Here is a 16505-nt window from a genome sequence, read left to right as displayed (position 1 = left end):
GCCTGAGTTTGTGCTGCCCACAGGTCCACCAGGATTCACAGCCTACCTGTGTTTCTGCCTCAGTAATTTTGTTAGTCATTATTATCTCAGAGACCCCCCCCCAAAAAAAAACACCACACACACACACACACACACACACACACCATTGGCCTGTCTTTGCAGTCCGGGTGGGCATTGAATTGAAAAGAATTTCTCGCTCTTTGAGTGGACAATCCTGGCGTGTGATGTCACCAAAACAGGTGTTAAGTAGGCTAGACACGGTTTCCATGGCAACAGTGAAACCCACAGATGCTGCGGCTCTCCTCTTCCTCCTCCACCTCCCCTGTCTGTCTCTTCCTCTTGCTGGTCGAAGCCAGGGACAGAGACTCGGCATGGCTGCAGAAGTCTGAACGATACTGACACGGATCCTTCCAGGGTCCACACATCTTTAATATTAAATAAGCTGTACGATCCATTAACCCTTTGAGCTCAGCCTGTAATAAACCGCCCCCCTCCCCCCTTTATAGCGAGTGTAGATTAAGGTGATGCTGTCACGTCTTTTCTCAGCGTAGTGCGTTATTCGTCGGTTGTTTTTGGGAACAAAGTCATTGTAAAAAGTCATTCGGAGTCGCTAAAATGTCTGAATTCTAAAATCGTATTTTTCATATAGCATAAAAAGAAAAAGTGGTACGCATTCCTGCAGATTTTAACACTTCACGTTGAGACGCGTGGAGCTGAAATCCAGGGCAAAAAGCTGTCAGCGAGTCGGGTCAGGGTAAAAGGGGTGCCGCTGACCGAAAGCGCTACGGCGTTGCACAAAGGGTTAATGATAAGACTAGGGCCACGCAAGGCCTGTTCCAAGTTCTGTTTTTTTGCACATTTGTGAGATATTATGTCAGTATTTTAATTTTTCCAAGTGCCTTTTTATTATTATTATTATAGGTAAATATAGAAGTTATACACTATGAAAAAGAAAATGATTATATGAAAATATATTTTTTTTTCCCTGGCGTCATGTTCTATGGTCGAACATGCAGAATTTTAGAGTTGTAAAAGTCTCCAATTGGTACAACATAGCGGCGTTCTCCTGTTTTAGAGGAATTTTATTACGATATTGATAATAATGTCAATGAAAACAAAAAAATGTTTAATAAAGCTGCATTTGATACTTCTGTGTGCATTTTCATTTCTATCTCACATATACATTAAAACAGGTGAAAACCAACCCAGAATAACCTGATTAACATTCAACTCGATGCAGTTAAATTCAGCACATTAGCTAAAATTGTATGTTTAGAATTATAGTTTCCTTTTTTGCACCTCATTGCTTGGCAAAAAAAGTGTCACAAAGTCAAAACTAGAGAAAAGGAGAAGACTTTTAATTGGGTTATAATTTACAGAGGATGGGGAGAGGAAAGACCGGGCATCGCTTTGTCCTTCATGTTTCCGTGTTCTGCTGTGATTGCTGCTTTTCTTCTTTTTTCTGTATACTTAGTTCCTCATCCAGACGCTCTTTTGCTCGCACCACCTACACACAAACAATAACAGTGATGACAAAGAGAAAGAGGTGACTTCAATGTTTTTAAAATACAAATTAGTCACAGTAAAGAGGAAGTACAGAGCAACTGACTGAACGTCAAACATTACTCATTACAAAGAGTCGACTCCACCCACGTGTTACTTGATATTCAATGAGAAGACTAAAATAGGAGTGAGAAGTTTGTATTTGCACATCTGTCATAGAAACTATCAGGCTGGTCCTGAGAGCGAAAAAAAACACTGAGCTTTCAAACATGAACTTTGGTCCGATCTGACCAGTCAGCCAGTGAAATCTGCCCCACAGTGACTTTTCTGTCTTTAGCCTGTGGCAATTCTTTTTTTCTTGTGAACATAGTGGAGTTTTTAAATCAAGTTGCCACTACAACCGTTTGCATCGTAACTGGAACGGACACATTTTGATGCCTTCAAGTTAAAAATTCAGAGAAAATAAGCAAAGATAGAGCGATATTATCTATCTTTTGCATGTTAATCTAGAAATTTTAAAAGTTTAGGGAACAGAAAAATAGAAGATAAAAGTTTTGGAAGTTACAAGTACACAAAAAAACAAAAACAAAAAAATGAGGAAGAGGGAAAATACTTTCCCACAGCACTGTGCGCTCACCATGGAAAGGATTCACTCAATGTGAATGATTAATATAGTAAACAGTGTATTTATAATTTAATTAAAAAATATATTAAAACAGGTATTTTGAACACAAACAGCATCTCTGAGAATAAACAGTTTCTGAGGGAATCTGTCAGCATCAGAGTCGTTTAACATCATCACTCTTTAGTTCAGTCTGATCAGACTGGTTAGTTTTCCCTCAGGAACTAAACAGCTCGTATGGCCAGTTAACTTTGTATTGTGGAAGAAGGCAGGGCACTGAAACCTGCAACCGTCACATGATCTGTGCTACATGATCAACATGAACTACTTTATTCTGCTGAGTGTTTTCCCCAAGCAAAGTGTGAATGAGCGGAAATTCAACACAAAGAGCAAAGTTATGGTTTTGGTGTATTTCTATCATTTCCACCATTATGAGTAAATGCCAACTCTGATGTTGTGCCACTTTAAATTGACATGATATATATCTTTTATTTCCATACTTCCTCAGTTCTCAGACACATCTGACCAATAAGTGGAGCGAATGTTCTCAGAGATTCCTTTTGGTTTGTTTTGATTCGTCGTTGCATCATCAGAACCCAAGAGAACAGCAAAAAAAGGGTGAAAATGCCTTTTGCAACAGTTTAAAAAACCTTTTAGAACAGCTAGTTCTGTCTTCACAATATCTGGCAGAAGAAAGATCTGAGTTTGAGACTCAAAACTCTGACACCTACAGGTATAAAATTGTACTTTTTAATTATTTATTTATTTTTTGGTGCTGATTTCATCTTTAGACAAGCAAAAACAATGTACCAATTTTTATGTTCATGCTGCCTTAACTGTACACATTTAAAAAAATGTCTGGAAAGTGAAAGTGAATGCACGTTTAGAGCACTTACTTTTGACTGTAGGTAAAAGGAACCGCCCACTGACTTGTCATTGACTTTAAAAAGGTGCTCGTAGTTCTGGTGAAGAGAAATGCTTCAGTGTTAGTATTCTAGTGACAGCATCTGACTCCATTTAATTATTCCCAGCAGAAACACACACTTTTTAACCAAATATTCTATCAAATCACATCAGTGACATAACATCAGAGATTCAGAAGTAAAAGAAAAGTACTTCAGCTTGCCATGTATTGTTGATGGGAATTGTCATGTAAAATATACCCGATGTTAGTGTTCTAGTGTTAAGCAAACGCTAAAAAAAAATTCCATTACTTGATGACCACTTTAGAGATGGTTTACCTTCCATGCAATCTTTGACCGTAAACTAACCAAACTACTGTATTTGTTTTAATAACTGTGTAAGAGTAAAAAGCTTCCACATCAGATGGTATTTAAAAAAAAAAAAAAAAGCTTCTAAGATCTCCAGACCAATTTCAACTTTAAAAGGATCTAAAAGGATCACTAGTGTGACTGTACCTTCTGAATCTCTTCAGGGCTAAGTTTGGAGATATTGAGGATCTGCTGGGCCTCTTGCAAACTAATTCCAGTGATGCTGGAGGCTGCGGCCGACTCCTGACCCGAACGACCCCTGGCCTGCGCTGCAGCTTGACTGGCTGTGTAGCAAAACACAACAAAAACAAATGTGATTCACATGCACACAGACACACATACACCTACAGTACCTGCCACTTGGGTACATTAGTTCCCATTAATTAACGCCAGGATCTATCTAATCAGCCAATTACATGGCAACAACTCAATGCACTGAGACATGCAGATGTGGTCAAGATGACATGCTGAAGTTCAAATATTGCATGCTGATCTACTATGATTTTCGCACATAACCATACGTAGGGTTTACGGAGAATGTTAAAAAATGAGAAAATATCCAGGCTGATGTCTAGGTGAAAGTACTTGGCTGATGCCCGAGGCCATCAACATTGAGAATGGGAAGACTGCTTTGAGCTGACAGGAAAGCAACAGTAATTCAAAGAATCACTCATTAGATCTAAGGTAGGCAGAGGACACATCAAAGCTTGAAGCAGGTGAGCTACAGCAGCAGAAGACAACACCGGCTGCTAATTTAGTATTGTTGCTGACCATGTCCATCCCTCCCTGCTTCCAACAGTCCTCAGATCTAAATCCAATAGAGAACTGATCTGAGGAATATTTACAGCAGCTTCGTGAACCTATGCCATGAAGAATTAAAGGCAGACATGAGGCCAGTGAACATGTAATGGTGATTTTTAAAAAAATGCTGATCAGACTTGTGACTTTGTGTGCAACATTTGTCTGAAAATTACAAAATGTGCTTCTAAGGTAACTAAAACTATAATGGTGTGCACAATTTACCTTACAGCCAGGGTGTGGCCCTATATTACTGAAAGTAAACTGATACTTCTTATATTACCTTATGCCAGGTGTTAAACTAGGTTAGTACTTTGTAACAATGTATTCTGCGCAAGAATCTAATAATCGACTAACTCCGGGTCGTACCTGCGTATTCTTGTCGCAAAGCACGAGCGAATGCACGTCCCACCACCTGAACTCCCATCACCACGATTTGTGCGAGATATTTAGCCTACAACAGGAGAAAAAACATCAGGAATGACGGAGTTAATCACAAAAAACACCCAGAAGTGACTTTACAGTCAACAACACCTGCATTACATCTGTAAACAGCGACACGCTTTCCACACACGTCTACATCCTTTCTGGATGTGACTTTACTAAAAACTGTTTAAATTTAACCCTAAATCAAATTAAAGACCTCTCAGTGAAGAGGAGGCACAGCTGTCTTACGTCTTATGTGCGACAAACACACAAGGGAAGCTTCCGGAATAACCGCAGTCTCTAACAGTGTTGGCACATTAACACAAAAAGTATCAAATGTACTCTTACCATGATATAATAATAACAACAATAATAATATTAATAAAGCTTCAGCTAACAGCACGTCTCTTCTGTTTTCACATGCACGCTGAAGGTTACCGACAGGTCAGAGTTCAAGGAAGAGTCGACAATATCAAATTGAAGACGGCTCGGCTGGACGGAGAAAAATTGAACACTGACACCTGCTGGTCGGGAAGTCAAAGTGCAGTTTTCATTCAAAACAGTAAGACGATAAAATTAAACGAGTATACATGACTAAACTCTACTGATTAAAATAAATATGTTGGTAAATGTTCCTTGACACTGTATAATGAGCAATAAAATAATTCAATAACTTAAGTGCTAAAAAAATAACTGTATGTTGAAAAACGCAGCTTATAAACTGTTTGACTCACAAGAAAAAATGGGATATTGGTGATGTGAATTAACACAGGACGGAAAAAGTCAGGCCAAACAAAATAAAGTACATATGAAGTTATAATGAACTGAAGCTGCAAATACAGTTTAACTGCAGCTACTGTTAACCATCATGGGCATGAATTTTATGGTACTTGGGGCTTTTAATGATTTCTTTTACTGGGCGTTCCAACAGGATAATGCTTCCAAACTCATATCAGGATAAAGTAGGCTAACATTAAACTTCTGGAATGGCCTTCCCAAAACCCAAATCTCAAAGCTATTTATATTTGTGGATTAGATTTAAAAGTTAAAAGTCCAATTTAAACTAACTCTACCAATTCTGCCAAGTACAGTGGTCAAAAATTCAGCTAGAATTATCCCAGAAGCTTATTGATGGAAACGAAACCTTGCTAAGGGACATTAAACCAAATGTTAGTGGGGATTTAAAAAAAAAAAAAAATCACATATCGACTAGTTTTCTTAGTCATACAGAGACAAGCAGAAATGAGTTTAAAAGGTGTTTATTGCAAGACAATGTTGAAAAAAGTAAGACAGAAACAAAACAAACCTTTACTCACTGTATAAAAACAAATGGAAGGCAAGTTTATCTGATCCAAAAGTAGGAAGAAAAAGTATGGCCTTTGAGAATCACAAGCACTTACAGTATACATCACAAAAAACCTGACGACACCTAAGCAAAGTAAACATTTCGGTCCATCAGAGGTTGTAAACAAACTTTGTGAGATCAAGCCTGAATTACTGAAGGTACCGCTGTAGCTCTACAAAGAAACTACATGACGGCTGCATTGTAAATTATTAATACTGTACTGTTGTCTAATTAACACCATCATAAGTTGTTAGTAGGAAAAATTAGATACTAAAATTAGCTCATTTAATGAGGGAGATCCCCGAAACAGTCAGAACACCGACAAGAGTCTAAATTAAAAGTTAATCTGCCCGATAAATAAAAAGAAAGACACAATCATCCTTAAGTATATAAAGCCCTGTCTTAAAACTCAAAAGGATGTGGTTTATTTGTATTGACCTTTGATCGCCGACTATGAGACTACTACTGGCCATAAATTGAATCATATGTACCTGGCACCTAATTATGCTAGAATGGCTTCCGAGGCTAATATCAGCTAATAAAGAGAAGATAACGTAATGTTGCTGTAAATAGAAACTCCAGCTCATGGCTAAACATGAAAACTGGTGACCCTGTTTTATCCTCAGCGTGGATTTTTGCTGCTAAACTTGTGCTTGTGCATGTGTGTGGATTTAACCCAACTTAACAGGAAGACAATTGGTTTTATCAGCTGGGTGACGTAAAAATCTTTTTTTTTTTGCCATATAACATTTTTAATTGCAGAGCTGAGCACGCTGCCATGACTGGCCAGTATAAAATACAAGCAGTGGTCCACTGTGTAGGTACAGGTTGTTTTTTGACATGTAAACCTAAACAAACATTTTCTTTTTTTTGTTTTGTTTTGTACTTCAGGATACTGTCAGCGTGTATCACATTATCAAACCATGATCACACAGAGAGAAAAACAGATGAAAAGTACATGTGTGATATTTAAAACTTGCTTGGTGTGAGAGTAAACCACGGGTCGGCCTGGTTTTGAGCACTCAGAGTTAACTGGTAATGTAGCATATAGCACTATTATTGTTCCTATGATTGTTCTAAAGCAATATGACTGAGATGGCTTCATTGTATATCCTGATAAATATTGCTGTACTGGATGGTGATTTCTTCCCATTAATACTGTGAAAAGAGTGATATTATTTCTTTATGCACACAAAAAAATGTTTTTAACCCAGAATGATTTCAAAAAATCAAATTTGATGATATAGAGATCAACAGATGATATCATGCATACAGTACTGAAACCAGAAGGTTGTACAGAAGATAAGGAGTTGTTTTTTTTTTTCAAAAAATGATGGAGTTATTGTGCAGTAATGATGCAGCAATCTGTGTGTGCTCAGTAGGCTGAGATGTACACCGATGAAGTGACTGGCAATATAACACTGGAGCTGTTCTCCTCTGTCTGCTGTTGGCACGGCGACTGGACCAAAGGCACATCCCCATTAATCGTCCTAAATGACAAAGAAACAAAAGTTAGCAAAAGTACAACCCTGGCTTGCAACTTGCCTTCAGTCTCTACTGACCCTTCTGTCTGACAGTAATCACAGCAAACTATTTAATGCATTTAAAAAAGTGTTGACAGAACATCCATGTTTATTGGTCATAAAGCTTTCTGGGTCAGCTGCAAGGGAATAGAAATCCGAATTTACCTCTTCAACACCAAGCTAAAAACAGCGGAACACCTGACTGTCACAGTGTAACACAAAGTCAGTTAAACTTCAGCGATAGCAATCTATCCAGTTAGGATGCATAAGCTATTGTGACTCATTGTGCATCGCATCTGCTTTGGTGCAAATTAAAGTGAAAACAAGTGCGCTGGAGAGAAAACAACAAGACATCCATAAAAAGGGGATGTTTTTTTATCATTTTTAGCCTTTATTGCACAGGACAGTGGAGAGCGGACAGGAGGGAATGACAGGAAATGACACCCAGGCCTCTGCAGCCTTTTGACCCACACATGCTCAATCAGATGAGAGTTATAGTGGCCTAAAAGGGAATGGTTTTGCAGGTGGTGCCGACACACCACGGTGCTCTCCTTATCAACTCCTGACTGATTTTTCTCAAGTTTTGCGCTGTCATTACTGGTAACACGAGACGGCACCTGCAGCTCGTTCAGGTTGCTCAGGTTGTCCGGCTTCTCCCGATTGTTTGCCGTGCGTCCCAGCACAGTTTCCAGTGTTGAGGGTGTGTTGCACAGTGCACCTGTTGTCACTTTAATTTGAGCCAAAACAAGTGAAACAGTGGTTTACGCTTCCTAACTGCAGAGATTGATGCTCTTTGAGGTTGACTGACTGATTAAGTGTGTTCCCGTTAGTTCAACATCAGCATTTTTTGAACCAATCAGTAATTATTCAGAAAGAAACATCAAAGTCACACATTCATATTTTGATCACATTCACTTACCCACTCATCTTCATCCACCCCCTCATAGGACTCTTGTGGTAGTGGGTCATCCATATTTCCCAGTTTAGCCACCATGGCATTCAGAAGCTGGATCACACACACATTTATTAATAATTTATTACGTACTGAATAAGTATTAAATACTTAAACTTTGGAGATCTATTCGAAATAAAAGTATACAGTATTTGAGCTTCTTTTCACCTCGTCTTTCTTCTGTTCATCAGTTTTTTCCTCCAGGTAAACAGATGAGGGAAGGTATTTCCTCACTGGAGCCTCTTTGGGGGCCTCACTCACTAGAGGAGGGGGAATAAACATACCAAGACATGTCTAGTGCTGACACGCAGACTGTAGATGTAAGAATCTTGATTTGGAGTGACAGGCATGCTAGATAAGGGCATGTGTGTGTATGTTTTGTGTCGCTGCCTGCACCTGGCGTCATGTCTTTAGGCTTCAAGCTGATCTTTTTGTGTTGGCCGTTGGAGCCGGAGAGCCAGGCAGAGCCAGTAAGTGCTGGTTCCCACCACACCGCTGTGTCTGAGTACACATCATCCTGGAAAAACTCTTTCTGGAGACACAAAAAAGCCATACACAATTAGGTATACAGCGTCTAGTAAGAGCTACAGTTACTTTTTAGAAAAAGCATCAGCATGTAATGTTCCAAAGTGGCCACAAGGTGATGCAGTTGGCTCACCTTGACCCTTGGCACTTTGAAGGCCACTGGCTCTATGGTTGTCTTGGTGAGCATCAGTCCTACAGCTACCTCCACATCGCGAACATTGCACTCAGTCTTAGGCAGAAAGGCCAAACCCTGCAAACAGGAAACATTTTGATTTAGTTCAACGATATCCAGTTAACTTAAAAAGAAGCGGAAAACAATGAATGAAACATAAAGGGAGTGATCGTGACACCTTGTGTGGTTCGGGAGAATTGAAACTGCTGCACTCAATAAAATATGGATCTTCAGGGACGATCTCATAAATGTACACTCTGGTGTCACCCTGACAAAGAAACACAGTCAGGTTAAATCTTATTTCATGGAACAATGGCTGTGGAGAGTAAATATTTCTGTTTGTGTGCTCACTTTTCCAGTTAGGATGACGACACTGGTGTCGGGGTCATAGTATGGGATCAGTGTGGAAGGGGAGACGTTTACAGGAACACTGGATACGGCCCCAGAGGACAGGGAGCTAGCAGAGTACAGGTACAGTCCTCTCTCACTGCGACTGTAGAAGAAGGAAAAGGAGTGACTTTCTCGTTGGTGCTCCAACAACCTGCCTGCTTAAAAACTCTCTGACATTTGCAGTACCTGTCAAATCCAGACACCATCAAGTACTTGCCATCACAGACCCACACCACACGAGCTCCCCTGTGGCCCTCAGGCCCCGGGCCCTCCTGAAAGAAGAGCGAAATTAGCATGTAAGTGTCTGTTGGTGTCCCCAGATAGGCAGACTTAACGACTTAATGGCTTGAAGGAAATCTGAGCACCTGGCGAAAATACATGCAAGCATTTCTTTGAGCTGTAAATCATGTGAAACTACTGTAGTAGAGCCCAAGAATATCAAATATAGAGCTGGAAATGAGCACAACAGGTCGATATGTTGTAGGAGTCTGTTTCTTAGTGTACTAGAATTCAAAAAACGAGGCTCAGATGTGTGGATTTGTCCGATTTTCACAAAACACAAATCATTTCTAGAAAGTTGGTGATACACACCTGCACAGGTGAAGTGGATTTGCGAGGATCGTAGATACGAACTTTCCCATCCTTGCAAACTGTAGCCAGAAGCTTCCCATCTGGGCTCCACGCCATGCCAAACACCTGATGAGATCCACAAAGAGGAGCACAAGAGAAGATGAAGAAGAAATCAGGAATTTTAAGATGATCAGGTTTTCATCAGGACATTGTATGGAAACTGATCCAGATATCCAAATAGGTGCAGACAGTCTGCACATACGGCATCATTTTCTTTGGCTTCTTAAACACAGAATGAAATCACAAAGTGTTTCTGTATTTAACCTCATGTACTTCTTGATCACTCACCTGGTCCTGGTGTCCATCGAGAACTTTGACTTGTTTTCCAGTCTCTAGGTTCCACAGTCTGACTGTGAGATCATATGATGAAGAAACCAGGAGTCCACTGGCCAGAGGGTGGAACGTGATGGAGTAGATTTTCTCTGTGTGGCCTGCAAAGTGTCGCCTCAGAAGTCAGCATTGTTTGTAATGTTGTTAAGGAGCGTGGTGGGAATTTCTTTTGAACTACTTTTGAAACTCCTTTAAAATTGTGTTCCTTTGAAATACTTTTACATTGGATGTCCTCACTTTAACTGTGATGCAATCTCAGGTACCGTCGATAACATCACAATGTAACCAAAGCACAAAATAACTGGTATCATTGCAGTTAGGACCTCCTTCGCCAGGCTCTCTACTAACTGACTGCTCACAGTCAGTGGCAGTTTGGCTAAAGTTCTGCCTTTTCAGTAGAGAAATGCACCACACGCACTCTCAGATCATCTCTCTTTTTCTGTAAACTACAGATTGGAGGGAATGCAAAGTGTATTGCAAGGGAACACGCAGTACAAACATCTGCATACCTTCTAACTTGCAATAAATAAAACTCTACCTTGCATGATGATCTTAGGTTCAGTTAGGGTCTCTTTCAACCCGCCTTCTGGTACTTGCCAAACCCGGATCTTAGCATCATCACCAGCTAGCATGCACAGAGAGAGAGACAAGCAGGTTAAATACATACTGAGACACTTCCAATTTACCCTAAAGTGCATATGCACTCACCGACAGCAAGTCTATGTGTGTCAAAGGGGTCCCAAGCAAAGTCAGCCACATTGACAGAGTTTTGGATGGTGGGCAGGGCTGTATCTGGAAGTTTGCCAGGCTGGGAGCGCTGAGGAAAGGATTAAAAATACTCACACACATAGATACAGCACACAAATGTCTAATTTCTCAATATAACTAACTACAGGGGAAAACGGGATCTGCAGTTTTATTAAACAACACCCCTCTATTTTTCTTCTGCTGCTGTACCTCAAATACGGCAATCTGTCCCCCGGAGATGGCGAGGGGCACTGCCACACGTTGGCGGTTGACACAGAAACCGTCACACTCGCCAGGTGTGGTCAGGTTGAGGCCACGAATGTTGGTGATGTGCGTGTCCCGGTGCATGACTGTCCCCTGGATATGACGGAACTTGGAAGTTGGCCCTGAATAAAAAAATAACAATAATTCAATATTAACAGCTTACTGTGTAAAGAAAGATAAAACGCCAACATGGGTAAGGAGAAATTAAGAGTGTGCGTTTGTGTTTTTTAATTTGTTTTTACCCATCAGGTTTTGGAAAGCCTTGGCACTCTGGCTGGGACTGGGGCTGGGAACAAAGCCTGAGGAGAGGCCGGAGGTGGAGGAAGGAGAGCGAGATGGTGCGGCGCTGCTGCTGGGAGTGCTCAAAGGACTGCTGGAGGTAGAGCAGTCGCGAGCTTGATCCTGTGGGGAAGAGAGATGGGATTACTATCCTCAATCCACTGGTATTTTAAAAAGAAAATCAAGTTTAAATTGGGAGATTTTGCCCATCTTTTGAATAATTGTGCATCTCACCTCCTTGCTCCCTCCACTGGCCACTTCCTTTTTTGCAGGTGTCTGTTTTGCTGGTGCTGCCTTTTGTTTGGCACGTTTGTCTGGGTGCAGGCTAACTCTCTCCACCTACAATAAAACGAACAGCTTGAGCTTCCTGTGCAGCGTGAAGACTGGATTAAGCTTTTTGAAAATAGGGATCTCGTACCTGCTTGTTCCCTCCCTTCCACCACTCCTCAGCAGACATGGCTGGGGTTGTGCCCACCGTGTCTGGGTGAAGGTCGTCATGAAACTCGTGACCTGAATTCTGGAAGACAAAAAATGAACACGGAGAACTTAAAATAAGTCCATCACCTTTATTTGCGAGCTGTAAGTATTGCTGTGCATCTACACACCTTGCGAGGGACCTGATAGCTGATCGGCAGGATGCAGCTGTCTGTCAGCTGAAGCACACGCACAACTTCGCAGGACATCACATCCAAGGCAAGCTTGGGGACCAGGGCAACGCCTTTTGTTGAGGTATCCGTCAGACAGTGGCTGACTATGGATGTGAGAATTAGAAGAAGAGATGGATCAGGATACTAGGAAAGACGACTGGTTGTGACATCTGTACAGACAGATAACAAACAGAGCTTCACCTTGAGAGAGGAAAGGCTCGGAGGAAGAGACTTCAAAGCAATCGATCCCAGTGTTTCCCTGCATAAGAATCAGAGAGGTGATGTTAATGGTGTGGTCATTCCAGCTGATATTTAAAAACATAACCAATAACAACAAATTTAATATTCAAGCATATATTTTTACCATGCCAGCCAGTAGAAGCAGACCTGTGTCCTCATCAAATAGTGGGATCAGTGTCCTGAAAGAAAAGAGACAAAAGAGAAAGAGACATTAGAAGCTGACATTCAAAATGATATACACATTTGCTTGGTAAATGAAAGGGTTCTGGTTCAAATCCCTTCAGGGTTGGGTCAGGAAGGCGTAAGATTCTGCTACAACAAAGCAGGGGGAGCTACCTGCTATGGCAATCCTCTGCCTTTGGCTCAGCAGAGAGTGGCTTGTCATTCAAAATTATATACACTCAAGTCCTCTTTGGGTTTAAGCATTAGTGAGCTGCCACTAGATGGTGTAGTATGCCCATTTATTTGGTAAAGGAGGCAGTAGAGTCCTGAGGCTAGCTACGGCTCTGAGAGATCCGAGAAACCAGTATTTTCTCACTATTCATGTTGAACATGGAATAATTTACAGAAAAGCCTAAATTTGTTGGTGAATTTAAAAGCATAATAAGGAATGCAGTGATGGAGACTTTCTTGCAGATGTTTCTTTTGAGAAGCTGTTTAATATTTGGAAGTTTTTTTAAAATATGCGTTTGTATTTTTTATATTGTGAATTTATATTTTTGTTGCATTTGCAGCTTTTTAGAGACACTTCGATTAAATAGTTGTAACTGTGGCCTGGTTTTGCTCTCAGTGGGACTTCCTGGTAAAATAAATTTAATAATAACATGACTTGTTACTGCATTAAAACCAACAAGGTTGTGACGATAAGTAATGAGAGGAGAGGAGACCATGAGGCAAATGCCGGACATTCCAAATGTTATTTAAAAATGCAAAACATTACTGGAGGTGAGCGGGGAGGAGAACTGGAACTGGGAACAAGTTTCGTAGTTTATCAACATTATGATTTGTTAGATTAAAAAGATTTTTTTAAATCTCCAAATCCAGCTTTTATTATCAACACTTTTTCTTTAATGTTTTGTTCAAACTTTCTAGTTCAACCTTGACCTTTCACTCATGCACGCTGAAAACAAGCCCACAGTCACCTGCCTTCTCTCATGATTTGAGTTAAGAAGATTGAGGGCTGCGGAAACTGAGCGAGCCATTTTAATCAGCAAGGAAAGGACAATTGGATGTGGTGACCAAACAGGAAACATTTGCGCAAACACTGGCAATGCTGACAAACATCTCCTGTTCTCCACCTCGGTGTCTGCTCTTAAATCTCCATTTCCAGTTTAGCTTCCAGGGCCGGTCACAGACGGGACAAGAGGACAGGGAGTGCTGGCTGATCCAACCGCTTCCCATTACAGACCACGGATAGTCTGATTGAAGTGGAGAGGCAGTCCGAATGATTGGTTTATGATGAAGACTTTGTGTAATGGTGCTATTCCAGGGGAACGCCACTTGGCTGCCTGCACATCAACTGAGACTGACAGACTGGTGATGTAATGCTTCAACTATGACAGCATAATGACAGACTTAGTTTGGGTATCTTAAGTGACAGGGAACGGAGACACGCGAGGGTTTATCGTGTGTACATGCGCGAGAGGTTCCAGAGAAAGAATGTATTTTGGATGAATTTGAGAATGGAGTTTGACGGCCACAGACTTTAACAGTTTAGCTAAGAAACTTGGTTTGCAGTGCTATCAAACAGGTGATCACACACCCACTTTATATTACTCTGCACTCACACATTTCCTCTGATGCGCTGCTACTTTCTAATCTATAACTAGTTTCATGCAAAAATTCAATAAATAAAAGCATTGCTCCTTGTGCCAAAAAGCTGGCACCGCCATGGCACCACAAAATTGCCGGTCCCAACATTGAACCCCATGACGTCAATAGCTAAGAGTCCTCTATGATTTTCTTTCCATACAAAGTATTCGGCTCTTAAACCTGTTGAAATATCAGCTGCTTCGCAAAAGTCACAACGGCAGAAATGACCCAGCGCACATCAAGGAACATAATCTTTTAAAACCTTTTAAGATCAGTTGTCTCCCTCCAGAACAACGTGACTGTCATTTTAATGTTTTGTTCCTTAAATGTTTATCCAGTAGGTGTAAGTCTTTTTTTTAACGAGTGTTCCCTGCTCTTCTCATCCTCTTATGCTCTTTCTTTCTTTCTCTATCAAAAACTGGACGAGTATCAGACCTGTGACTTCTCTGTTCCCCCAACATCCCTGCCTGTATCTCAGGCCTGTTAAGTCAGCGAGGGGCGGCCACGCTTCGTTAGGCCGACTCCGTGTTCCCATATCCGAGACGCTCCACAGGGAGACCCTAAACACCTCCATTCCCACATCCCTCTCGCTGCCTGTCCTCCTGTCCCTCACCCGTTCAAGCCTTCCTCATTCAAAAACACAACCTTGCTTACAACCGTGAGCTCGCTTTGTCCTCCATAATCCCCAATTATTTCTCCAAATTGCCTTCAGTTTTTCTGAGGTCTTATCTCTGGTTTTCTCACAGTAAAAGTACAAGTCAAACATCCACATAACAGGAGCGGAGCTTTATCACTGATAGCGGCCTGTGTTTACTGTCGTATTTCATGCTCCGCCTCACCACAAGAGCATTTTCCCACACAGGAAAACTCACGCAAAGCATGCATGTGCATATTTACGCACACAGATTTACAAGATACACAGGCTAATTACGCAGCTTAATGATGTATGCATACATGTATTATTAATGACACAGTGCAGTTAGACTCACACCGGGCTAAGTGCGAGGACTGAGCTTGTTATGCAGATCCTGATCACACGGGCTGATTATGAATGAAAGGAAAACAATTACAGGGCTCATTCAGGAGAGGTGCGAGTGTAGCAGTGAACACAGTCAGACATGCTAATCCAGACATAAGACCTTTCCAGTGCTGGGTGTGTGCTTCCAAGTTAAAACCACATGTACTAATTAGCCATCAAATAATACTGCAGAAGAGAAAGAAAAAGAGAAAACCAAACGAGAAAACTTATTACGAGTTATTATAATATCAGCTGGAAAACATGACAACTCAGCAACCCCGCCTTGAAAGATTTAACTTTTGCCAGACTCTTCTCAGTCGCATCTACACCCACTAACATCTCAACACCTTTCAAACTCTTGCAATGATTTGCAACGAGCCGCCCGGTGCTCCCAAATCCCCCTGGCTTCAGTCTGTCACTGGGACTCTGCTCCTGTCAGAGTTTACACAAAGCAGAGCACAGAGAGCACGCCTCCTGTCTCGTCTGCCATCGCCTCACACTGCTGCCTCACGCAGGCCCAAATGAACCATCATAAAACAACCTTCTGCCCCATGACAGCAGCCTTCATCACCAGAAGATATGATGGGTATATTACCCCAGCCTACATCTGTGTGAGTGAGTCTGTGTGTGCGAGTGTGTGAGTCAGAATCAGCACAGGTATAGTATTATTGTGAGAATGTGCTGTCATTTGATAATGTATGAGATAGTGTATTTTATTGGAATAACTGGCTAATGGAGGGCCAGACAAGCAGACATGTGGATGAAAGACAAGTGCAGAAATTGTGTGTGTGTGTGTGTGTGTGTGTGTGTGTGTGTGTGTGTGTAAATTGATTGCTGTGCCCATTCTTAATGTTCAGTGACTGGACATTTTTGCTTGGTTGAACTCCATCAACCCTGAAGTTTCTTTCCAACTTTAGCTGCAGGTGCCCAATTATATGCACTTCCCAAATCTTGTGCACGCCAAAAACACACACACACACACACACACACACACACACACACACACACACA

At 41.3% G+C, this 16505-nt stretch overlaps 1 protein-coding gene across 4 annotated transcripts in view; it reads right to left on the bottom strand.

The window, feature by feature from the left end:
• Positions 1-1337: 1337 nt before the first annotated feature.
• LOC102206980 (mitochondrial import inner membrane translocase subunit TIM16-like) overlaps positions 1338-16505 on the bottom strand; it is a 111536-nt gene continuing 96368 nt past the window's right edge. The window contains exons 10-31 of one of the 4 annotated variants that reach the window (XM_005744362.1): positions 12789-12843; positions 12626-12683; positions 12383-12528; positions 12196-12294; positions 12012-12116; positions 11741-11900; positions 11445-11620; positions 11196-11304; positions 11026-11112; positions 10446-10588; positions 10119-10223; positions 9714-9799; positions 9489-9630; positions 9316-9405; positions 9099-9215; positions 8837-8972; positions 8609-8700; positions 8408-8494; positions 4564-4648; positions 3544-3680; positions 3022-3087; positions 1338-1507 (exon numbers count right to left, since the gene is read on the bottom strand). In XM_005744362.1, the coding sequence (XP_005744419.1) occupies positions 1418-1507; positions 3022-3087; positions 3544-3680; positions 4564-4648; positions 8408-8494; positions 8609-8700; positions 8837-8972; positions 9099-9215; positions 9316-9405; positions 9489-9630; positions 9714-9799; positions 10119-10223; positions 10446-10588; positions 11026-11112; positions 11196-11304; positions 11445-11620; positions 11741-11900; positions 12012-12116; positions 12196-12294; positions 12383-12528; positions 12626-12683; positions 12789-12843 (2371 nt within the window). In that variant the 3' untranslated portion in view covers positions 1338-1417. Of the gene's footprint in view, positions 1508-3021; positions 3088-3543; positions 3681-4563; positions 4649-4728; positions 4750-4968; positions 5081-5863; positions 7456-8407; positions 8495-8608; positions 8701-8836; positions 8973-9098; positions 9216-9315; positions 9406-9488; positions 9631-9713; positions 9800-10118; positions 10224-10445; positions 10589-11025; positions 11113-11195; positions 11305-11444; positions 11621-11740; positions 11901-12011; positions 12117-12195; positions 12295-12382; positions 12529-12625; positions 12684-12788; positions 12844-16505 lie in introns of those variants that run through there. The other 3 variants (XM_005744363.1, XM_005744365.1, XM_005744364.1) reach the window with 3 other exon arrangements.

The sequence above is a fragment of the Pundamilia nyererei genome, unplaced genomic scaffold (assembly GCF_000239375.1).
Source record: "Pundamilia nyererei isolate P.nyererei 1_Seehausen unplaced genomic scaffold, PunNye1.0 scaffold00142, whole genome shotgun sequence".
In the NCBI taxonomy this organism is placed as follows: Eukaryota; Metazoa; Chordata; class Actinopteri; order Cichliformes; family Cichlidae; genus Pundamilia; species Pundamilia nyererei.
The sequence above is the reverse complement of the archived record's forward strand: the minus strand, read 5'-3'. Positions and strand labels throughout refer to the sequence as shown.